The 22,350-nt window shown below is 51.9% G+C and overlaps 9 protein-coding genes across 9 annotated transcripts; 5 read left to right on the forward strand and 4 right to left on the reverse strand.

The window, feature by feature from the left end:
• Positions 1–1,856: 1,856 nt before the first annotated feature.
• Positions 1,857–3,098, reverse strand: M438DRAFT_371461 (Pkinase-domain-containing protein; the record flags this gene model as incomplete). The annotated part of the gene is made up of 2 exons (XM_029908261.1): positions 1,857–2,019; positions 2,074–3,098. The coding sequence occupies 2 exons, from the start codon at positions 3,096–3,098 to the stop codon at positions 1,857–1,859; spliced, it is 1,188 nt and encodes a 395-aa protein (XP_029764754.1).
• A 3,324-nt stretch (positions 3,099–6,422) lies between these two features.
• Positions 6,423–7,132, forward strand: M438DRAFT_342144 (uncharacterized protein). The gene has a single exon (XM_029904675.1). The coding sequence runs from the start codon at positions 6,705–6,707 to the stop codon at positions 6,933–6,935; it is 231 nt and encodes a 76-aa protein (XP_029764755.1). The 5' UTR covers positions 6,423–6,704; the 3' UTR covers positions 6,936–7,132.
• Positions 7,133–7,885: 753 nt separating this feature from the next.
• On the reverse strand, positions 7,886–10,331 carry M438DRAFT_342146 (kinase-like protein). The gene is made up of 2 exons (XM_029904676.1): positions 9,033–10,331; positions 7,886–8,976 (listed from the first exon to the last, which is right to left on the reverse strand). The coding sequence occupies exons 1-2, from the start codon at positions 10,133–10,135 to the stop codon at positions 8,094–8,096; spliced, it is 1,986 nt and encodes a 661-aa protein (XP_029764756.1). The 5' UTR covers positions 10,136–10,331; the 3' UTR covers positions 7,886–8,093.
• M438DRAFT_87200 (uncharacterized protein) lies at positions 9,945–10,968 on the forward strand. Its single transcript, XM_029910376.1, has one exon. The coding sequence runs from the start codon at positions 10,225–10,227 to the stop codon at positions 10,882–10,884; it is 660 nt and encodes a 219-aa protein (XP_029764757.1). The 5' UTR covers positions 9,945–10,224; the 3' UTR covers positions 10,885–10,968.
• A 3-nt stretch (positions 10,969–10,971) lies between these two features.
• On the reverse strand, positions 10,972–11,820 carry M438DRAFT_351817 (uncharacterized protein; the record flags this gene model as incomplete). Its single annotated transcript, XM_029906748.1, has 2 exons — positions 10,972–11,606; positions 11,787–11,820. The coding sequence occupies 2 exons, from the start codon at positions 11,818–11,820 to the stop codon at positions 10,972–10,974; spliced, it is 669 nt and encodes a 222-aa protein (XP_029764758.1).
• Positions 11,821–12,882: 1,062 nt separating this feature from the next.
• Positions 12,883–16,452, reverse strand: M438DRAFT_342147 (kinase-like protein). The gene is made up of 2 exons (XM_029904677.1): positions 14,766–16,452; positions 12,883–14,715 (listed from the first exon to the last, which is right to left on the reverse strand). Exons 1-2 carry the CDS (start codon positions 15,965–15,967, stop codon positions 13,272–13,274), a joined length of 2,646 nt encoding a protein of 881 aa, XP_029764759.1. The 5' UTR covers positions 15,968–16,452; the 3' UTR covers positions 12,883–13,271.
• On the forward strand, positions 16,064–16,866 carry M438DRAFT_87216 (uncharacterized protein). The gene has a single exon (XM_029910377.1). The coding sequence runs from the start codon at positions 16,178–16,180 to the stop codon at positions 16,748–16,750; it is 573 nt and encodes a 190-aa protein (XP_029764760.1). The 5' UTR covers positions 16,064–16,177; the 3' UTR covers positions 16,751–16,866.
• Positions 16,867–17,652: 786 nt separating this feature from the next.
• On the forward strand, positions 17,653–19,291 carry M438DRAFT_371466 (uncharacterized protein; the record flags this gene model as incomplete). Its single annotated transcript, XM_029908262.1, has 3 exons — positions 17,653–17,704; positions 17,758–18,787; positions 18,838–19,291. 3 exons carry the CDS (start codon positions 17,653–17,655, stop codon positions 19,289–19,291), a joined length of 1,536 nt encoding a protein of 511 aa, XP_029764761.1.
• Positions 19,292–19,743: 452 nt separating this feature from the next.
• On the forward strand, positions 19,744–21,468 carry M438DRAFT_265544 (uncharacterized protein; the record flags this gene model as incomplete). The annotated part of the gene is made up of 5 exons (XM_029900035.1): positions 19,744–19,813; positions 19,867–19,938; positions 19,990–20,144; positions 20,200–21,015; positions 21,070–21,468. The coding sequence occupies 5 exons, from the start codon at positions 19,744–19,746 to the stop codon at positions 21,466–21,468; spliced, it is 1,512 nt and encodes a 503-aa protein (XP_029764762.1).
• Between the last annotated feature and the right edge of the window lie 882 nt (positions 21,469–22,350).

Genomic DNA, 22,350 nt, shown 5'->3' on the forward strand with positions numbered 1-22,350 from the left:
ATTGGCTGCCCACGTTTACCGTCTTCTGAGCCGTTACTTCCTTTCATGAATGTTCAACCCTGTCAAGCGCTTTTAGGACTCTCAGCTATTATTCTATTGAGCTAGTCATTCTCATATTTTAAGTGCGTGTCTGCTCAACTGTGTGATATCGGAGCCAAAATTAGCAAGCCCTCAGTTGTCCGCTACTTGGAAGCCGATCAACTTGCGACGAACAGTCAAGGTGCCGCAATGCACAACCATGAAGCTCAAAAGCATCACTGACAGGGTGAAGTTTGGGGTCGCACAGCCTTGCGAAACGTACTGTTTCGGTTTGTCGCAGCAACAGGGTCTTCGTTTCACGCACCAGGTTGTTGCTGCTGCACTGTGACACAGTTTCGCAACCACAGCGGATATCGGAACCAGTACCGTGGAAGAGGGCTGTTCCCAGAGGTCAGCTGGAACTCCGCTCCGAGGCAAATCTCGATCTTTGTTATTCCATGGCAATATTACAGTACTTGCCGCAACATCCCAACGCACAAGATCACCTGCAGACGCATCGAGATGCCATACAATAAGCTGCGTGGTGGTTTGAGTCTGGGTGGATTCGTCCCAACGCCATTACAGTACTCGGCCCTTCGCTTCACCACTGAACATTACATACTATGATTACTATCGAGTTAATTGCGTGGCTGGCACGTCCAAGAAGCGAAATGATGTGATGGACGGCATGAGGACTGCACTTTACGATCGGAAGATTGTGACAAAATCTGAAAATGCCGGGCCGGCTGGACTGACTACGTACACATGCCGAAAGGAAAGAAAAAGAACCACAAGATAGAATCGATCGCAATCATTGGCGCAGAAGAAACCAAGAAGGAGAATAAAAAGATCAACCAAAGTCAAGAGCGGCAGGACAGTCTCGAGGCTGTAATCCATCGGCGGGCTAGCAGCGCTTGATCAGCCACCTCGCAACCTTTGTTCATGGCGCGTGTGCATACAGCGGTACCTCATGCCAATAGGCAGGGGGAAGTTCAACTGTCTAACCAGATCTTCCTGTTACATGCCCTGTTTTTCGACGCGAGGCCATGGTTCAACTTGGTCGACCACGATCAACTCCCTCGCGAACACTTGTAGACTCTGACACTCTCGTGTATGCGAACCTTCACAAAAGAGCTGCAAGCAAGCGAGAACCACAAAAAGCATCTCCTGTTCGTGTCAAAATCGTGAGTAACGCGAGGCGCAGTCAGCTATGCATGAAGATGAAATATCGTGGCGCCATTTGGCTGGGTGGCTGCAGGCGTGTGATTGCATGTCGTTGTGCTGCTTGCGCACTTCTCGTTGATGCGCGATGGTGGATTTGGGTCAAGGCCGCATGGCTTTGCATTTATTTTCTGCTTGGACATGACTTTGTGTTGAAAGAAAGGCATTCAGAAGTCTTGGAAGTTTGTGAGAGGAAGTAGTGTATAAGGTATTGGCAGTTTCATAATATGTTTTGTACAGGAAACACACAGCTTGGAAAGCGTGTGGTGAGGTATCTTCTTGAACCGAGAAACAAAAACGCCAGTTGTGATGCAAGTCCTCCTTTGACCGTGTATGCCAAAACCAATGTGGTGTATAATGCGAAAATGAAGCGCCCCCAGAAATCTAGGCAAAGCCACGAACAGCCAGCACCAGTATATTTACAAAAGTATGTTTGAATAAGATGAAAGAAAACGTTGATCGTATCATTGCAGAAGATCAAAACAGCCCGTCGCACGGGAAAAAGCAGGTCGTGATATGTGGGCGTGATTTGCGGCGTAGTCTCGTAATAATGCTTTTGGTGTTGTGAAGGTCGAAAATGGTGAATATAGACAGGCGAAGCGAAGAAGACGGGCCTTTTAAAAGACACGCGTGGGGAAGATCGAAGCGTGCTTGGGAAGAGTTGCCATAAATTGGCTGTACCATGGTGCGATGTATGATTGAGGAGTGCACTGGCCGTTGGTAAAGAAAGCGAAAGGGCCGTTGGCCTTCTGAGGCTCCGGCGAAGGCATGGGTGGGCTTCTAGAAGCAGGAAGCTGCTCGAAGTGTGACACGGCCGTTGGGGCTTGCGAGTACTGGGGGCCGGAGGCAGGCAGCTGGGACATAGGTGGGACAGGCTCCATGAGGTGGGCAGATGCCAAGTAAGCAGCGTCTCTGGCAGCATCGGCAGCAGTGTAAGAAGGCGAGGCCATGGGTGCGGGAGCAGAGGGCTCGCTCGTAAGCTGGGGACAGAGAAGGATGGCCTGCTTCAGCTCGGGGAGGGTCATTCTTTGAGCAGGATTGAGGTCGAAGACTCTTCTCAAGATGTGATCAAGATCGTCTGAGAGGGGAAGAATTGACTTCAAGAAACTGCGATCCTTCATGTAGGCACGGAAAGTGGAATCATCCATGGAAGCCCGCTTCCAGGGGTTTCTGCCACAGGTCAGGTTAACCAAGATGACACCAAGAGACCAAATGTCGTTAGGTGCAGATGCATAGCAGGCGTTGGGACGCGAGTTTGATTGCTGGCACTCAGGGGACATGTAGAAAGTAGAACCGCATCCAAAGTCCGAAGTGTAGTAATCCTGGGTTGCAAGGCCGAAATCGGCAAGCTTCAAAGTAATACCGTCGGCGGAAACCAGGATATTCTCGGGCTTAAGGTCACGGTGGTAAATGCCAACAGAATGGCAGAACTGGACGGCTTCAAGAATTTGAAGGAAAGCGTTCTTGACCAATGCATCCTGACCAATATAGAATCCTTGTTCAGTGATCCTCGAGAAGAGATCTCCCTCGGGGCAGAATTCCATGACAACAAAGGTGCAGTCGGCGGAATCCAACACCTTCACCAGAGACACCACATTAGGGTGCTGGCTTACTTGGTGGTGCAATTGGATCTCTCTCTCCTGGAAAGTCCTCTGTCTGGGTTCGAGGCCAACCTTGTTCAAGGCCTTGACTGCATACTGGACGCCAGTGCACATATCAAAAGCTCGGTAGACAACGCCATAAGCACCAACACCAAGAACTTCGGTCAATTGAATGCATCCGGCAAGAATTTGGCCCAGGCGATCCTCGGGAGCGCAGGCACCACATGATCTGGGAGAAGGGGGAGGAGTAGGAATCATGTTGTAATAGAAGGAGGCGATGTTAGGAAACTCCTGATCGAAGGTTGGGTGATCCTGGAAGAAGAATGCTCAGGCAAGCATAAAATCAAACAAACTCCTGGTGGTCCGGAAGATGGTTGATGTAAGAGTCCAATGTAGAGAAGCCACCCGAATGACTTTGACGGTTTTGAAGTGGTGGACAAGAACCGTATATGAATGAATGGATGTGCTCGATAGAAAAAAAGAAACTTGGTCGGAATAGATGGATAGTAGTGCTGCTCGTGGGGTGTACGACGAACAGGAGGGTGTATGTATGTATTGGCGGGAGAAGGTGGCTCAGGCGGGTGATATGACGAACAAACGGTCCCGGCAGGCTCTAGTTAAAAGTAGCTTTGAAGCAAAGACATACTTTGTGTGGCATAGAGTGTTCGATGGCCTTTTTCTGGCGGGGCCACACAGCTCTGTCCCTGACGCGAAGCATCCTGTGTGATCGTTAGCGGCGCTCGAAGCCTGTCACCCACGCCCGCGCTTGCTGATTAGTGCACCGGCCACTAGCTCTGTGGCGCAACGTGTGCCTATTTCTGAGTCGTTGGAATGGTGGGTCCACAGAGGGCATGCACAAGCGCGCCAAAAGCAAAGCCGTCTCGGGAAAGCTTGCAAGTTGGGTGGAGAGGTGGCACTTGGCCACCTTGCCGCATGCGTCCTTGTACTTTATTGGTCCGACGGCTGGGTGTGGCAAGGATGGACAAAGAGTGGTCGTCATGCCACTCCTTGTCGGCAGCAGAAGCACCAGCACGGAGAGAGCAAGCAGCAACATCCCTCGCGCATGCGACACACGGTTCGATGCGGGCATGAGATCTGTTGCCGGGATATCCCTTGACACCGCTGTGCAGGCTGCAAGTTCGTTTCGCTCTGTGGTCAGCGCTGATTTGCCGCCCAGGCTCCTTCCAATACACGTATCACTCTTGCAGAGGTGAGGAATGACCAAGCAATTACTTCGTCTCAGAGTGATTTACATTGCCTTGCGACTGGTTTGTTCGCTGCAGGCGCTGAAGAGAAAGCTAGAACAGCACGCCCGCCGTACAGCGTTGCGACTGACAAAGGAAGGCTGCGTGTTATTGTTTCGCAAAACTTGCGCATCTCTCTTTCATGGTTTTGAAATTCGAACATCACTCAAGAAATTGTGGCATGCCAATCTCTCTAGACAGCCACCCCCAACCTTGGTTTCTGGTTTTTCCTTGATGCTGTAGTCTCGTGGCCGCCGGGTGTGGCAGAACTATCTACGCCTATTCGCTTATGGAAGGAATAGTGTGTCGGTAGTGCATGGTATAACACATGGCCATTGTCGATCACCCTTCCAAGATTTGACGTTCTCGAAGATTTGGGCTGCGAAGAGGCTTGACGCTTGGTCCTAATTCTTGGGTTCGTGTTTGGGAGCCGCGAGCCGCCGATTGGAATCTTGACAGGTTGCAACTTTCGAGCCCGGCAGACGATGCCTGTTGGCGCAAGGAAATTGGCCATCCCGGTCCTCTCGATGGAAGAGTCAGGCGCCATGGTGCCAAAGAGAAAAAAAGTAGATCCTTTGATTGGAACGCCAATTTTCATTTGCTGAAATTTCTCAAGGCTACCATTTTGGGAGACAAATCCTTTGTAGTTACGTGTAGCTTTTGGGACGATCACTCAAGGCCAAGATCGAACGTAAACAGACGCCAGGCAGCCAGAGAAAAACGACCTGTTGTTGGTCCTGCCACTGTACGAGAAAGACCCTACCTGCCACACGAGTAACGCAGCTGTTGGTCTCTGCCACTCCCTTGCTGTGCAGGATCGACTCTGGATCAGCCCCCTAACCAGCCCGCGGGTGGTTGCATGCACAGCAGTGTGACCACTGGAACGTCATGACACAAGGAGAGGTGGACCGAAAGTCAAGGGTCGACAAGGCGCTTCTAGGAGAATCCAGACCCCAGACCACCGCATACAAATGACTCAACAGCGCAGAAGGAAGAAAAAAGAAGATGTGGACGGTGCAGAGAAATGCAAGCACCCTGTCCTCCACTTTCACGATGAAGCCAGTCTACTTGCAGCAAGTCCCCTGCCTATCCATAGCCCATACGCGTCGCCAATGCGAGGTTACGATATTGCGCCCGCGAGGCTCATCCGCGGCAACCGATGACAGCCCGCGTCTGTAGGTGACTCTCCGGTACTGCTGCAAGCAAACCGATGCGCTAGGATTCGGGATGCTCGACGATAAGCACGCATAAACTCACTCATTCTGTGACTGTGACAGCGCGGGCGCGTGCTCCCTCCAACATGAAGCACATCCCATCTAATAGCAATGCATGTCGTCTTGGGAATGCTGCAGATTCAACGACGAGTGTCGTCCAATGTTTCTCTAATGCGAGCTGTCTTTTTTCGCAGGTGCATCTTCGGTAGCTCAGAGACCGAAAACGCATGTAGGCACCACACTATGCATGCATCTCGCAACTACTATCGTATGGGCGCAGGCGGTTGGCACGGCTTTGCAAATTGTATCGCGAGAAGCCATGGCAATCTCAATCTTGGGAGCTTTGAAACTCGTGTGTTGGAAGGGCGAAAAACACGTCGAACGACGCTAAGGTCTGTTTGACGCTAGCCGTTACGGGACGATAGTTTTGGCCGTCCGCTGGTCGCTCCTGCGTCCGGCGCCCGGCTGCTTGCACTTCAAAGCCTTTTGAGTTGTTCGAGCATGCCAACGCTTACACCGCTTCCTTGTGCACGATGCACATCCTTCGAAAGTTCAACCCCCTTTTCCATGATCCGTTGCGCTAGACAGGCAGTTTGAGAAACGGTTTGGAGATCCAAGCCCGCAGTGTCCACTTGTCCAATCAAAAAGTGCCTCGACGTTGCAGGTGCGCTTGCGCATACCGCTTCTCAGCGGTCAGCCCACAGGTATCCATGGGCATACCGACTTTCGCTTTGCTGAGGTGGCTTCCAGGACGATCAACGACACTCGACGGCTTTCTGATGTACACGTACAGCCTCCGCTCTGCAGAGGCCTCGGCCAAGGCATGCAGTAGTCTGCTCAATCCTGCCTGCTCTGACTCTCTCTTCCCTTCGTCCCATCCTCTCCTTTGTCTCATGCTCGTTTCAATGAATCGGTTACAATCGAAGAAGATCATTTCGTCCCAACAGTCGCAATGAACTTTTACCCAAGGTATTGGGGTTTCATACATCAAAGACAGCCTATCAGACATCAATACCTCGAACTGTCCTCGTGCTCAACGGCTAATATGGGTTCCACAAGTCAACAACAGGCATCATTTGCTCCTTCCAAAACACATCAACAGTCGAATATACCAAACGTCCCGTTTCATGTCTCTGTTGTTTCTCTTTTATTAACATACCCTCACATTGCCTGCCACCGTCCCTCTAACGCTGCCATCCTGCTTGTCCAAGCGTCTGGGTTATCGCGATAGTAACGACCTGCTTCATCTTTCTTAAACCACCATCTACTCCACCTTCCCGCCGTTGCTTTCCAAACGGCAATGCCTACAAGAAACCGTCGTTCGTCGCTACGGAACCGACAAGTGCCGTGGGTAGGAGACAAACAATGACACTATCGATTGCGACCGTTGTTACATTTTGCGTGCAATGTCAGCGCCAGCGCGCTTCCAAAACGAACTTGCATACAGATCTCGTCTCCCACCTCCGTACACCACACATCACTGGGGGGATGCAGGGAACGGATTGCCATACGCCAGCCATGCACTTTCTCCTCCACAGTACTTTGCGCACACGCATTGTCTTGCAAGACCGCTCAGCTCCGTGAAGGAGAAAGCTGGGTGGCCTTGGGCTTTTCAGCGTTACGACCAACGTTCCTGACCCAACCGTCTCGTTCGTGATGAGTACGTGTTCTCCAAGACAGTGTCTGAAGGTAAAGGAGTAAACATCCGAATATGATCCCCCTTTCACTCGTAGTGAAATAATGGCAGGGCTCTGTCCAAACGTCCACGTACAACTTGCCAAAGGTATACCGAAAGAAGATGATCAGCAAGCACCGGGGTGTTTACCGTTAAGACATTGGGAGCTCCATGTCTCCAATCTTGATGCCCTCTCGGTTGTCCCCCTGCCAAAAGAGCTTGTTTGAGCCGCATCGAAGACACATATGCCAAACCACGCGGCCGTTGACCGAACCATCGCCCAGAGTTTGTCGCAGATTACTCAAGACTCAAGTCATTGTGGAAGGATTGTTTATTGGGCAATAACGCTCTCCCGTCGCTACAGCACACCGCCAGCATAAAGTCGGTATACATGTCTTGGATACACGTGCGGCACAAGGCAATGTATCGAACGGCTTTTCCAGAAGATCGGTCGAACACGAGTGAAATACGGCCGCAATTGATGACTTGTTCTATATTGTATAGTGATATTGTTGTTCTTCTTCATTTCCACGTTGCCCTTCGAACTTTAAACTAATTATTGCTGCTCGGATGTTGGTGCCGGAAGGACATCAAAGCAGACAACCCCACTGAGACAAAATTTGAGACGGTTGTCTCTTGTCCGAGCCTGACTTGGCCGTGTGGTATACTATACTTGCACTCTTAAATGATAGATTGATTGTCAAGCAATGCAGCCGTGCTGAAAGATGGGGCTCAGCTTGGGCAATGTCAGTCGAGGAAGATGGAACGTTCCGTTCTACAGAGAGCGGTGTGCAATGCGGTGAGTCGCACGTAGTTGCTGTTGCTGTTGCTGCTGCTGCTGCTGTCACTGCTGGCCTTAAGACAGCAATATCTTGGCAATGTAAGCGTTCAGGATGCTGATCTTTTGCTGAAGTTTTCTGTTCTCAAGGGATACCCGTAGAGTACGGCAGTCAAAACAACATCGAGGATCGACGACTTTTACTTCTCTTCCTGTCTGCTTCATGGACGGTGAACATTCCGGTTTCCACGTCCCCGTGTGTCGAAGACTGTCACGCGTGTGACTATCGAAACGCACGATCACTTCCAAACCAGAGTCGTGTCAAATAGCTATGCAGTTCATTTATTTGGTGTTATTGGGAGGAACGGGTCCAGGTCGAAGAATGAATGGATGTTTGAGAGCATCCGTAGGACTGATCCTTCTTACGGGGTCGACGGCAAGACACTTATCCAGAAGATCAGCGAAGAGATTCAACTCTTTGGCATCAGCAGGGCTCAATCCTTTGGAGCTGGCAAACAACCGCGCCTTGAGCTCCTTGGCGGGTACGGTCCTGGTGATGTTCATACGGCGTACCACTTCCCGACGAGTTATATTATCAATCTCCTGGCTCAAAAAAGTACCATCAGGCTCGAAATGCTGTGACCAGAACTCGGATCTCTTGAGCATACGATTCGGGATCTTGCCACGGCATTCCAATATTCCCTTGAGCATCTGGTTGTTGGTGGAGCCAGTGAAGCAGATCTTTCCGGTATAAAGCTCGAAGAGGGTACAGCCAATGCTCCACATGTCAATAGCGTAGTCGTGCTTGATGCCGAGCATGATTTCTGGAGCACGGTAGAAGCGAGACACAAGAGCATCAGTAATGTCGTTGTCGTCAGCAGACATGGCGGAGCCCAAATCGGCGATCTTGAGCTGGTTGCGCTTCTCGTTGACGAGAACATTGTCGGGCTTCAAGTCCGCGTGCAGGATCTCGCACTTCTTGAGCAGAGTAAGACCAAGGAACATCTGCAGAGCGTATTGACGCACTGCTATGATGTTGATACCTATGTCGCGGCCGAATTTCTTCAGCACCTCACGAAGGTTGATACTCAGGTTTTCAAAGACCATGCAAAGATGGCCCTTGTGCTCGAAGTGACGTTCAAGACGAATGATATGCTTCTTGTCCTCGGGATCTGCTTCGGCTAGCTTTTGCAGAATCTCAATCTCCTTCATACCAGCTTTGTACCTGGTATATAATTTAGTTGCCGTTGACACAAAGACTTAAAATGAGGAGAGACTTACATGGATTCCTGGGTACGTATGATCTTGATGGCAACAGTGCGATTAGTGGTGGCATCCAGAGCACGAACGACTGCAGAGAAAACACCTTTTCCAAGATTGGTTTGAACATGATAGCGGTCATCAAGAAGCTCGCCTAGAATGATACGGTAGTAGCCTTCGGGATCGTCCCAATCATCAAGCATACTGCGATCTAGTTGCTTGGCCTCAGGGATGCGCACGGCTTGAGTGCCGTCGTCCTTTTTGTGACCGGTGGCAGGCTCAAGGGCGAACATATCGTCATTTTCTTCGTCTGCAAACATATCCAACTCCTCCGGGACAGCCTGTGGCTTAGCAGGTTCGGGGTCTTTGTCCTTGGTCTCGTCGTAGGTAGCAGCTGAGAGATGAGCATTGAGCCTGTCTTCTTGCATGTCCATGGTGGGGTCGTAATCAGCGGCTGACGGGGCATTCAGTGCGGCAGGAGAGTCTGGATTCGCATTGACGGGGTTTGCAAGATCTTGATCGTTGGTGATGGAAAATGAGACGGCAGATGCGGGAGACGAAGGCAGCGAAGCACCGGGAGAGGCCATGACGGAGTCGGACTCGGAGGGCGTAGCAACATGGAGAGCCTGCTGGAGCAGAGGCTGTGGTTGGCCGCGGTGCTTTGCACGCAAGGCCTCACGTCGTTTGCGACGGTCTTCGATCAGCTTGGCCTCATCGACGGCGGGCTCCTCTGGTTCATCCAATACGGCAGGCGGAGGTGAGGGCTGGCGGGCGCGTTGTCGAGCAGGCGACGGGGACCTGTGAGGGCGATGGCGTTTCTCTGGAGGCTCTTGGTTGTAGCGGGAGTGGCGTTCATCTGGGTAGCGAGAGTAGGCATGGGGATCGGAATGCTGTGAATACGTGTGTTGATCCGGGTATTGATTCGAGCGGTGGGCGTACGGGCGCTTGTTTGATGATGACGAGGAGTTCGAGTGTTGGTTGTTGCGAGGCCTGTCGTTGTACCTCGACGGCGGTGATCGAGGTCTGCTTCTGCGGTCAATTGCGCTGTCTCTAGCTGGGGGAGCTCGCGATCTAGTTGCCTTGTCTTGGACGATTTCGCCCTCGGACGCCGAACTGTAGCCCATGATGATGCTCTGGCTTGGTGAAGAAAGCAACAAGCGGACCTTCAGAGCAGGAAGGGACTAGATGTTGCCGCAAAGACGGAAGGGACTAGATGTTGCCGCAAAGACGGAAGGTGCAAGATCTTGTCGCAAAGACGGAAGGTGCAAGATCTTGTCGCAAAGACGGAAGGTGCAAGATCTTGTCGCAACGACAGAGGGACCTCAAGGAAGCATCAACCATGACATGCGACTCTGATAGACTTCAAGGTCCGTGCTCCTTCCTCGAGATGAATTGCCATCCATGTCAACTTTTTCCCAACCCTCCTTCAGGAAGTCACACGTCTACCACATCTGTCTTTAGAATGCTCGCTACTCGTGCTCGAATCGTACCGCGCTTTATCCCGTTGGCTAGGCCATCAATTGTTGCACGTCGCTTCTACGCCGACCTGCCTTCGACCACGCCATCATCTTCGCCGTCTACGCCTCCGCCTCCGCCTCCGCCGACAACTTCTGCCTCAACTGCTCCTGTGGCTGCTCCTACCACTCAGCCTAGACCTACTGCCTCGCCTGATGTTATCCCTATTCCTCAGCAGCAACGTCCCCGTAAAATGCAGGATGGCTACAGTGGTGGCTTCTACTTATCTCTACTGGGTGGCCTGTTGCTTGCCGCACCCCCAATCACTTACTTTTACTGGGAGCACCGCAAGACACACATGAGGGAGAAGAAGGAAGCCATCCTAAAGGAGATTCACGCCAGGGTCGGTGTTGCATAAATGCCGTTTGCCCATGATTGTCAAGAATAACGTACAAGAACTACCATAAAACTCCAAAGGCACTCAAGTCCTGTCGTCCGCCTTCAACTAGCTAGAGTTGAGTCTGCTCGAGCGTCTGGGCTCTCCCGACTCGGTTGCTGCCTTCTTGGGTTCCTTCTTGGGCTTGGATGTCGATGTCTCGTTTCCATTCTTGGCGGGTCGGCCACGCTTCTTCTTGTCGCCGTTCTCCTCGCCGTCCTCGTCTGTCTTCTGCTGCTTCTTGGAGGGCTCCTCATCCGCTGCCTCATCTGAAGCCTCGCGCTTATCACCCGTCTTTGCCTCGCCGTCTTCTTTCTTCTCGTCAGCCTTGTTGGACTCCTTCTTCTCCTTCTCGGCCTCCTTCTTCTCTTCCTTCTCGGCCTTCTTCTCTTCCTTCTCGTCCTCCTTCTTCTTTGCATCCTCTTCCTTCTTGTCGTCTCCGTTCTTCTCCTTGGTATCGTCCTTGGTCACCGTCTTCTCCTCACCTTGGTCCTCCTTGTGCTTGTCGCCTTCCTTCTCCACGTCGAGTTCGTGGGCACGCTTGACAACATCGTTGCCTGAGCGGGAGATTTTGACAGCAGGATCTTCCGGGTCGGCATTCTTCTTGACTTCGTTGCCTCTTTTGGTCTCAATTGAGAGTTCGCCCTCCTTGGCAATCTCCGAGACGGTGCCGCCAGGACGGCTGCCAGACCACTGCCATGAGACTGATTATAGCATGTCAGCATTATTTGCGAGAAAATCGATCGACTCGAAACATTGACGCGCCAGCACGACTTGACATGTCGACGGGACAAGCATTGTCGCGTAAAGAGCTACGCGTCAATGGCTCGCATAGGTCAATGCTGCGCAAAGCTCGCGTCGATGCGAAGGGACAACCCACTTACCCTGGTCTCCTTCCTTGATTTCCTTGTCGCTCATGATGACAGAACGTGGATTGCGATGAGCGAGGGGTGATGGTGGTGTTTCGGAGAATTGGGAATGTGTGGTAGAAAGGCTCCGTTCTGTAGAATACCAATGCGATCGCGCAAGCTAAGCGATTCTGAAAAGCACAGCAAAAGAAGCAAGCGACGCGTTGTGTGGGATTGGTTGTGCGAGGGGAAGAGAGGTTGTCAGAGAGAGAGAGAGGTCGCAAGCCAGCGCGCGAAGAGGTGGAGAGTGGAGAGGCAGGTACAACCAACATGACGTTAAGTTACCGCGGTAGGCAATTGATCGGCGCTACCTGCCCTGTTGCCCCGGTTCTTTGGTCCTTGGGAACAATGCCATCTCTGGCCCTTGCCGTGTCTATTCTTGAGCTCGAGTCTGCCATTGTGCATGCTCATAGTTGTAGATGTTCAATATACCCTTTTTGAGATATCCAAAGAGCAAATGCTTACTCGTGTTGTGTTGATATAGTCGGATTGGATGTGTATCCAAGCAGACGTTGCAAGCTCGAGCTCAGCTCGAAGCTCTCGATCACACCACTATCACCACCGCAACGTTCGCAGACTTGAATGGTCTATCAATGTTTGTTTACTCGCTTGATATATGGTGCTAGCTCTATCTTGGAACACGGTTGTAGACGCGATTCTTCCGATATGTCTGCTTAGGTGTGTTGTGACCATGAATGTCAAGATGTTCCCAGTCGCTTTGGTTTCAGAAGCTTCAACTAAACACGACATGAACTGCCTTTTGACCCACTGCAGCGGCGGCAAAGATTCAACATCGATGAAACCGATTGCAAGATGTCCAGAGTAGTCATTGGCTGTCAGAGAATGTCTTGTAGATGAATTGGAGTATCACAGAACAGAAAAAGCAGCACAAGAATCGAAGGACAGGGTCTTCCAAGCAGCCATGGGTGACCCTGTCAGAACAACAGCCCTTGTACGCCATCAATCTCTTGACATTAGCTTCCACTTCATATTGGGCAGGTAGCATGTGTAGTGAGCCTTGTTGGGGGAACATGGGAAACAGACATAGTCAAGCATAGAGGCTAACAGAAGCTAACAATAAAATCTTTGTCAATCTATACAAGTGTGCTTTGTTTTTCCACTTCTTTTCTGTCGAGGCCGACGGTTCGCCAGCGTCTTTGCAACAACTCCTCCCAATGCAAACAAAGAGTATGATTTCCCGCATCGAGCATTCACAATGTACTTGGTCAGATAAACACTCGTATCCATTTGCAAAAGAAGAAACTCCCCAAACCGAAAGAGGCTGACCCTGACCCATTTGTTTCGTGTTCCGTACAGCCAACCAATATGAAACAGGAAAAACACCGTCAGAATGAAGCCCAAAACTATGTGTCGACACGAAAAGGAGGGTTGATAGTGGAAGGTTCCCCCAGTAGTTGATTTTGAGGTCTGGAATATGATCATGGCTTATTGTACTGGACTCTATACGTCCATGCCGTCGTTGAAAATGCCCTGGGGTTCGTTTGTCGACGAGACCACTCCGCTCATACGCTCGCCTTTGGAACCGCCCGAGGCTGTCTTCTTGAGCTCGTCATTATCCTCTTGTGACTCTTGCTGTGCCTGCTGCAAGTGCGCCGTGTCGTTGCCGAACTGGCGATCCAGAGTGCTCTCATCAACAAAGGTGAAGCCCTTGAAGGCTGTCTGTAGCGTAGGACTGAGAGGTGTGCTGGCCGGGTTGACTCCACTGGCCAGAGCTGCCGCACGGGCGTTGAGTGATGACGAGTTGCCACTTGAAAGGGCGTTTGTGAACTCTGGGTCGAAGTTGCTGACATCCAATTCACCCTTGAGCTTGGGCTTGAACGGCGGAACAAGTGCCTTGCGACCAAGAGCATCCCAATCAACGTCGGCGAAGAAGGCATGAGCCATGAGCTCATCAGCATCGGCCTTGGCTCCTAGACGGTGGTTGGGGTTACGGTTCAGCAGTCCCTTGACAAAGTTGCGACCTTCTGTCGAAAGAGCATCTCTGGGGAAACGAACCTTGCCGAAAGCAATGTTCTTGTACATCTGCTGGGTGTCTTCGGCGTAGAATGGGGACCAGCCACAGCACATCTCGAAGACCAAAACACCCAATGACCAGAAATCTACCATCTTGGTGTAACCTTGCTCGTCGAGTAAGACCTCAGGTGCAAGGTATTCTGTGGTACCGCAGAAAGTGTTTGTGGTGTCGCCCTTCGAAAGGTTGGCCTTGGATAGACCAAAGTCACAGAGAGCAATGTGACCGTTGGCGTCCAGCAGGATATTCTCCGGCTTCAGATCGCGGTAGACGATGTCGTGCTGATGGAGATGTCTCAGTGCGAGGATCAACTCCGCAATGTAGAACTTGGCACGACCTTCGTGGAAACGTCCCTCTCGCTGGAGATGCCAGAACAGCTCGCCTCCTGACATGTAGTCGGTGACCAGGTAGAGATCTGCGGGAGTCTGGAAAGAGAACTTCAAGCCAACGATGAAAGGTGATTCGGCGGTGGCAGTACGAACAAGGATGTTACGCTCGCCGATAGTGTGTGCAATCTCCTTTTTCTGAATGATGACCTTCTTCGAGAGCACCTTCATGGCGTAAATTCTTTGTGTGTCCTTCTTGCGGACCTGGAAGACTTGTCCAAAAGTACCCTTGCCGATGAGTCTCAAAATTTCAAAGTCCTCGGGTCCATATGTCTTCTTGTCGGTCTTCTGGAAGCTGAGTCTGAGCTGGATCTCGCCGGAAACGTTGTCAGTCTCGCCTTCTCTGGGCTTCAACTTGAACCAAGTCTCGTGGGGTGTGTCGTAGTTCTCAAGGTTAGGGCTGAAGCGGACATGGCCAATAAAGGCTTCCTGATTCTTCTTGTCGTACACGGAGATATCAAGCTCGGATTGATCACCGACTACATCGCTGCGAGGTTGTCAGCACGGAGAGAAAGAGGACCAAGACTAGCAACGTACAAGACAGCCTTGTGGTTCCACAACGGCTCAGTAACGAGGTGGTCTGAAGCAGCATCCTTGAGTTTGGAAATGTCTGTTTGGCTGGTCTGGCGGCTTCCCAGTCCGGGAATGCTCATGGGCTTTCCCGAGTCACTGCCCATTCTCTTCATGGCGACTCCTCTGGCCAGGTTTTCGTCCTGGTTGCCATCTTGTTCTTGTGTCTTGGTATCCATGGCGTCTGCTTCGGCACCACCAGAGATGTCCTCGTTCAGCTGGTAGATGCAGACGACATAGGGGGCGGTGCTGGGTCTGAGACCTCTTCCCTGTACGATGTTCACCGAAAGCTGGCCCTTTGTTGTGCCGACAGTAGGTTGGCCGTTGGATTGGTTTGAGCTAGAACGGCTGCTCTTTTCGACTTTGGGGATTGGAGGTGCTGCAGGAGCGGGAGTGTCTTCGACTGCGGGAGCCGTTTCATTGTGTGACAAGGCCCGCGGTGTGCGAGGGGGAGTACTCTTTGAGTCTTCTGTTAGCTCTTTACTTTGGCGGTCCAGAAGTTCAGGCTCGGGCGACAAGGAAGAAGCATGTGCAGAATCAGGAACAGTGATAGGTTGAGTAGCAGGACTAGAAATGTGTGCTGAAACATGGGGTTTGGAAACGACAGTGTCTACGGTGCTCGAGGACAGTGTGGAACTACGGAGGCGTGCTGGCGATGCCGAGATGCTCCTCTCGACCGGAGTCTGCACCTCTGCGGATCCATCTCCGTCAACCTGCTGGCCGTGGAGAGAAGACGCCGACGATAGAGGCGGTGTGGGATATGAAGGCAGCGCCGAGTCCCCTTGCTCGTGGGAGAGCAGTGGGGGCCCTTGACTGCCAGCGCGAGAAGAGCTCTTGGGCGAACTGGGAGCGGTGGGTGGAGGGGCACCGACAGACGCCGTGGCGGAGGGGTGTGATGAGGGGTCCATGTTCAGACTCGAGCCATGTGTGAGGGTTCGCGAGAGGGCTGAGGGGCGGGCAGGGTGGGTGGATGGTGTGAAGGGAGCACGGAGGGAATCACAAACCTGGGCAAAGTAGGCGTGGGCCAATCCGGGCTGACGTTTATCGGTAAAATCAGGACGGGGCGTTGAGACACCGCCGGGAGGTGTTGACGCGCCCGAGCCAACATGATCGGAATCTTCGTCCGGTGCTCGAGTACTAGTGGGACGAAGTCGATTAGCGTCTGCCATGATGAAAATTTCTGAAACGGATCAAGCTCGTTGGGTGTGCATAAATTGTCAAGGGCAGGCAAAGAAATTGTCAGTCAAAACAGTCGCAGTGCTGGGAGAAGCGTCCGAGGGTTGTTGACTCTGATTGCCGGCTTTTGGTTTGCAATTGGGCCTTCTCCACCAGCTCCAGTGAATCGTGGGCACGGTCGGCCCGATACAAATTTATGCAGAATGACGATGTGCTTCGCCGGTCTGCCCGACTCTGCTGCAGACGCCAGCGGGAGAAAAATTGTTATTTCTTCTCCGCAGGTACCTGGACTTCTAGAAGCGGCTCCTGGTCATTTGAAAATTGCAGTGGCCGTCCGGGAGTCTGCAGCATGGCGGCAATGGTCTGAACAACATGCAACGGAGGCGGCGGGAACGGCCGACGACCGAAGCGGAAGACTGAAAACTCGAGGGAAGGGTCCGGAGCAAGCTTACCTTTGCATCATTGCTTGTCGCAATAGATCCGCAGCGGGAGACTGCTGGGGGTGGTTGGACGACGAAGGTGAAGACATTGTCAAGGATCTCGTGGACCAAGGGTCGGCAGGAGCAGGCTCGATAAAGACGGTCGGTATCAGACTGCTCGACTTTGATGACAAGGGCGGAGGACGTGGTCTCCTCAGCGAGTCGTGCTTATTAGAGGAGGAAATGGACGGTGATCGTTGTCTCTTCCTCTCAGACCCTGAAGGATTGAGATTGCTGCGATTTGGAACAGCCAGGATTGACGACGACGAGGACTCGCGACCAAGTAGTGAGTATTGATGTGATGAATTGTTAGAAGATGATGAGATGAAGGTGCTGAAAGATGGAGCGGGAGCCATGTCATCGATGGCCGGCCGCTAGTAGCGGGGAAACTTCATCCACTGAGTCCAGGTGCAACGCTTTCGCAACTGAGGATCATCAAATACTGACGTGCAGTTCAAGAAGACGTTGTACGCGAGAGTAAAGCTGAAGAATAAGGAAAGACTCGAGGCATGCGACAGGGAGAACACTATGCAAGCAAGCCTCGCCGCAGCCGCCACAGATCATATGCCCCAAGGCTGGCCCTCGGTAGGTCATAGGTATCGCAGATCTTCGATGGCTTGGCCTCGTGAGGCGTCCCGAATCACAGGATCTGCCAATTTAATGATTGAGCAAGCAGCATACTCGCAACTACTAAAGCCGAGCAAGAGTACACTTAATAATGCAATGGGTTTGTATCTTCGCAGGCCGGCCTTTTGCAGACTCTGAGAGATGCATCAAGCAACTTTGGAGCAGTGACTAGTCTCATAAACGGTCCATAGTCCGTCATCAAGTAGGCAATCTCTCGACATGAAGATGATGCAGTGATGGAACATTGAACGCTGTTTTGTATACTTTTCTGCTCATTTGCTTCGAGCACCATAAAATTTGACACACCCCCATCATATGCATATAAACAAGTAAGCGTCTGCTGGAATAGGAGCAGCTCGTTTGGAGTCGTCCTTGGTCCCTCAGTCGCAGGCCTGTAGATGGACTCGCGATAAGATAAGCGCGCCGGAGCGGGATGTCCCGAGATGCCGACGGAGCTCGGACGCGTCGCTGTTCCCGCCAACGAGCGACGGAGGCGCGCAAGTGACTGGCGATCAAGACATACCTTAGCTTTGTGCGAATCGCAACAAGGCAACATCGTACAGATCGCAACAATGCCACGAGGAAGGGGCAGAGGCGGAGGCCCAAGACTGCGCTTGTCAGCAAGTATGTACAGCTTGTCGTCATTCTCGCGCGAATCCACGCTGATGGTTGGCCAGGAAATTCCACTCCCGCTGTCAAGGTCGATGTGTCGGACGAAGAGATGACGGATCCAGTTGTGCAGAACGACGATGAAGATGATGGCGACCATGTCGAGCAGGACGGCGCCGAAGAAGACGACGGCGAACAGGAAGCCGATGAAGAGCAAGACGCCGGCGGGCGCAGCAGCCCGCCAGTCGTCGAAACCATCCCGCGCAAGCGTGGTAGAGGCCGTCCTCCAACCCGTCCACGCCCCGATTGGGACACGCCGGAGCCCGGAACTGGCAATGGCTCGGAATCTGGCACCCCGCGCAGGAAGAGAGGACGCCCGTCAGGTGTTGGAGGGACCCGTGGTGGCTTCAGAGGCAGACCTAGAGGAGGCCCATCGCATGCCACACGCGTCCCAATCGACAAGGAGGGCAACATGATGGACGTGATCAACGACGAGGTCGCGCTTCCCGAGGATGCCGAAGGAGAGACAAAGGTCAACAAGGACGGCCATTTGCAAGGGGGCCGTGACTACCGCGTCCGCGTCTTCACCATCCTGGGCCGCGGCAACAGACTGTACATGTTGTCGACCGAGCCAGCCCGCTGTACCGGATTCCGCGACAGCTACCTCTTCTTCACAAAGCACCTGCAGCTCTACAAGATCATCATCGGCGAGGAGGAGAAGAAGGACCTGATCTCCCGCGATATCATCCCGCACTCGTACAAAGGTCGCGCAATCGGCGTCGTCACTGCCCGCTCCGTCTTCCGCGAGTTTGGCGCACGCATTGTCATCGGAGGCCGCAAGATCATCGACGACTATCAAGTGCAAGCAGCCAAGGAAAGAGGTGACATCGAAGGCGAACTGGCCGATCCCAACGATCGTCTTCCTCCTCCCGGCGAGGCATACAACAAGAACCAGTACGTCGCCTGGCACGGAGCCAGCCAAGTCTACCACAACAACGCCCCCAGTGTCCCTCTGCAGACAGGCAAGCCTGCTCCCGGAAAGAAGAAGACCAACATCACCACGGTCAACTGGCAGTTTGAACACGCCAGAGAAGCAAGGTATTATTCCACGCCATCCTTTGACCATGACATCCGCTAACTTTCATCAGCCGATTTAACTCTACTCTCACTGCCGCACGCCGTGCAAACCTTGATGGCGTCTACGACATCAACACCAACCTCATGTTCTACCCCAAAATCATGCAGCCGACCCACATCAAGTGGGAGCGTGCTAACCCTGTCCAAGACAAAGGGGAGCCCACCATCTTCACACCTGTCCCTGAGCACATCTCCAGAAACTATCTCATCACCGACACTTACTTCGAGAACGCCTCCAGAGCAAACCTGGGCGTTCCCGGTCCTGATGGCGATGTCGACGATCTGTCGACTAACGGCCTGTCAAGCATCTCTCAAGGCGTCCTGGACGAGCTTCCGGAGGATTGCAGAACTGCCTTCCATGAAGCTAGGGACGCTGAACTCGAGTGGAAGGCCAAGTGGCGCGATGAGCACACCGATGGTGCCCGTGGCAAGCTGCGCATCGGCTTTAACGGCTTCCCAGTCTAAGAGCCGTCGACGAATGCATGCTATCAATGAAGGAGGCGCAAATCATCAAGGAGTTTCTGGAGTACAGGCGTTGTTCCTCGACCAATATGGCGATGGCAAAATTAGTTGACACGGAATACCCAAGCATAGGTCAATGTTATTCTGAACCTTTTGTTTCTTTGAATGGCTGACCACGCTCTCCACATGGTTTCAAAGTGATGTGGCAGGGGATGCATTCCGCATTGTTGCATTCCTCCACCAGTCCAGCCCTATCCCGCCAGCGCTTCCGTACAAAGGAGTAGTAGTAACGCCCGATCTGAAGTCTGTTAATCGAGAGGTTCGCCGGTTTCGGGTCTTTGTTCTTGTCGATAAAGCTGCTAATCACTAACAACACCACTTTTTGCCAACGCCGCCACCACAAACTTCAAAACTCTTGCAACGCATTTTAGGAACCGCAAAGTATGGCGGGCAACATGTCGTTCATGGGAACATCATGCCCACTACCGTTCTTGAGTAGAGATAACTACACCTCGGGAGGGGGATGTATGTCTCAAAATGATGGCAATGATAAAGGCCAAATGCTGACGAATTGCCAGACCTCGGAGGCCGCTTTTGCAGCGATGAATGTTGTTTACCTTGTCCTCTGACGGAGCTGATTTACTCTGATAGTAAGTGTGCGGACATGGTCGTCTATGAGCAAGCTAACGTGTTTCAATCAGACTTTCCTACCCATGAACTAGTCGCCGGCTGGCTCAGCGTTGTCAGCTTAATCGCCAGTGTATTTCTGCTCTTGACTTTTGCGGTCCTAGCCCCTGAGAAGAGTCATCGTCACTATCTCAGTGTAGGCCTTACCATCGCAAACGTCATCCTACAGGTAGGTGCTTGATCAATATTCGAGACTCATAACTTTGGGACTGACACCACGATAGTTGGCCATCATCGTTCCACTAGGAGCGAAACCCTCCATGTGCTACGATGACATTACACCTAACGACATGTATTCGGATTTGCCGTGCGCCTTTTCTGGAGCCTTTCTCTTATGGGGCGGCATGGCATGTGTCTGCTGGGTCCTGTCACGTTCGCTCTGGACCAACCTGAGAGTGTGCTGGAATATACCGGATACTCGAGCCTTCCTAGTTGCTTCTCAAATCTTCTGCTGGGGTGTCCCTACAATACTTACTGCGGTCTGCATGAAATACACCGGTGTCTCATACCGCCTGACGATCATTTGTCTACCCAATGACAAACACACCTTCACAACATATTTCGGGTGGATGATTGCCTTTGCCAGTCTGGCTTTCGCTCTGCAGATAATAACCAGCTTCTACTGTCTTTACATCTACCTGATGAACTTGTGGAAGACCAGCTCGTCATCAGCATCGCGTAACACAGGCACTTCGAGCGAACTTCCTACCAGCGCAACCACCGCTAAGAGCACGTGGGACAAGCCTTGGAAGGCTAATCGCCAACAGGCATGGGCTCGAGTCCGCAGAATATTCATTCTGCAATGGCGTAACATCTCGCTCTGTCTGTTCTCTATTGCAGTTGTTGCTATGCTTTCAGGTGTATTTGTGGATCTCAACACATCTCTGGCAAGAGACAAGGCGCGTGGTTTCCGCGCAAAGGAAATTGCAGGTTGGGCTGCTTGTCTTGTCATCACTCAGGACAAGAATAAGTGTCTGCCATTGGCCAAACAGCTTGGAATCACAGAGGCTGCTGTCTCGGCAAGTTTGATAGTTTGTGCAGTAAGTCGTGCCCGTGTCCCCATTCCAGTTTGATCACTGACAGCTGTCTCACAGCTTACCGGCCTCAATACTTTTGCATTACTCATGCGGTGGGGCACTTTAGTTGCATGGTGGGAGTTGATCCGCGGTAGCAGAAGGAGAAGAGACAGCGAAGACTTTCTCAACGCCGAGCCACGTCGCATCACATTTGATCAACCTCTGGAGTCCGAAACGAACAAGAACGATATATCGCCTCTTGACAGTCCAGCGTCAGAGTTCTTCCCCGGCCGAGGACCTGAATCAAACCACCATCGATACAGCGACTCGCTTGGCGGTGGATCCACGATCCAACACAGATTAGATTCTGACGCATCAGCACGTCAACAGGGGAGGGCCTCGATGTTCATCGAGCATGCTGATGAGTTTCAGGAGAAGCAGATGTCGGAAAAGTCTCCACCCGGTAGAGCTTTGTAGCATGAATGTTTGCATATTTTACACTTTCAATCAACAGTCTATCTACATGACAACAAGTCAATAGAACAAATGTGTTCCTTCGTATAGCCTTTAGTCCCACAGCTTCACAGGTGTGTGGCATCAGAAAGGTTTGAATTGCTCGCAGTATTCATTTCTGCCACGAAAGTCTTCACGAGGCATGTCCCCCTCAGTTTGCACGGTCAACACAGAGTCTCCGCCGTCAATACTCACCGTCTGACTCAGGAATCCCACCCGGACTGGGTTCAAACTTGTATGGTGATGATCCTTCTGCCAAATCGACCTCATTCAGTCATTCCTCCCTGAACCAAGCAAAAGGACGCTTCTCGTCACGTGTCTGATGTTCTTCTTCACCTTACTTTGCTCATAGGCAATATGGTTTGTTCTGTCTTTTACAAACACGAAAACCTTCCAACATCGAGATGGGAACTTGGATACACACAATCTAGATCTGACCGCATCATTATGTCGGATCCAAGACAGCGTCCTCAGATATAGTGTGCCCTTAGCCTGTCTTACTGATAAAGTCCTTGTTGCAAATGATCCATAGCGCAAGACGTTGATAATGTTCCTTCTGGCTGCTCGATCACAGCAACTGCTAATGAAACCAGTTTCCTGTATTCCACTCTAGCTTCACCTAACTCTAAATAGAGCAGACCTCGTTGCCAACCCTTTAGATCTTTCAGTCGAACTATTTAGATTCAAGATGTACACTTCTAGTCATTATAGCAGCTCGGCGACCACTGCACCACGGATGTGTACCACTCAGGCACAAATAGGGTTGTAGCCATTGTTTGAGGCCGATTGGGGAGGGAGGACACGATGAATCGCAAGTTTTGTGAGAAAGTGTTCTTCGAGAGTTCT

The sequence above is a fragment of the Aureobasidium pullulans genome, assembly GCF_000721785.1.
Source record: "Aureobasidium pullulans EXF-150 unplaced genomic scaffold scaffold_2, whole genome shotgun sequence".
NCBI lineage: Eukaryota > Fungi > Ascomycota > Dothideomycetes > Dothideales > Saccotheciaceae > Aureobasidium > Aureobasidium pullulans.

Coding starts and splice junctions, on each gene's coding strand:
- M438DRAFT_342144 (XM_029904675.1), top strand. CDS start 6,705: ATGTCAGCGCCAGCGCGCTTCCAAAACGAACTTGCATACAGATCTCGT.
- M438DRAFT_342146 (XM_029904676.1), bottom strand. CDS start 10,135: ATGGGCTACAGTTCGGCGTCCGAGGGCGAAATCGTCCAAGACAAGGCA. Junction 8,977..9,032: donor ATACGTACCCAGGAATCCAT/GTAAGTCTCTCC, acceptor ATTATATACCAG/GTACAAAGCTGGTATGAAGG.
- M438DRAFT_87200 (XM_029910376.1), top strand. CDS start 10,225: ATGTTGCCGCAAAGACGGAAGGTGCAAGATCTTGTCGCAAAGACGGAA.
- M438DRAFT_342147 (XM_029904677.1), bottom strand. CDS start 15,967: ATGGCAGACGCTAATCGACTTCGTCCCACTAGTACTCGAGCACCGGAC. Junction 14,716..14,765: donor TGGAACCACAAGGCTGTCTT/GTACGTTGCTAG, acceptor ACAACCTCGCAG/CGATGTAGTCGGTGATCAAT.
- M438DRAFT_87216 (XM_029910377.1), top strand. CDS start 16,178: ATGACGATGTGCTTCGCCGGTCTGCCCGACTCTGCTGCAGACGCCAGC.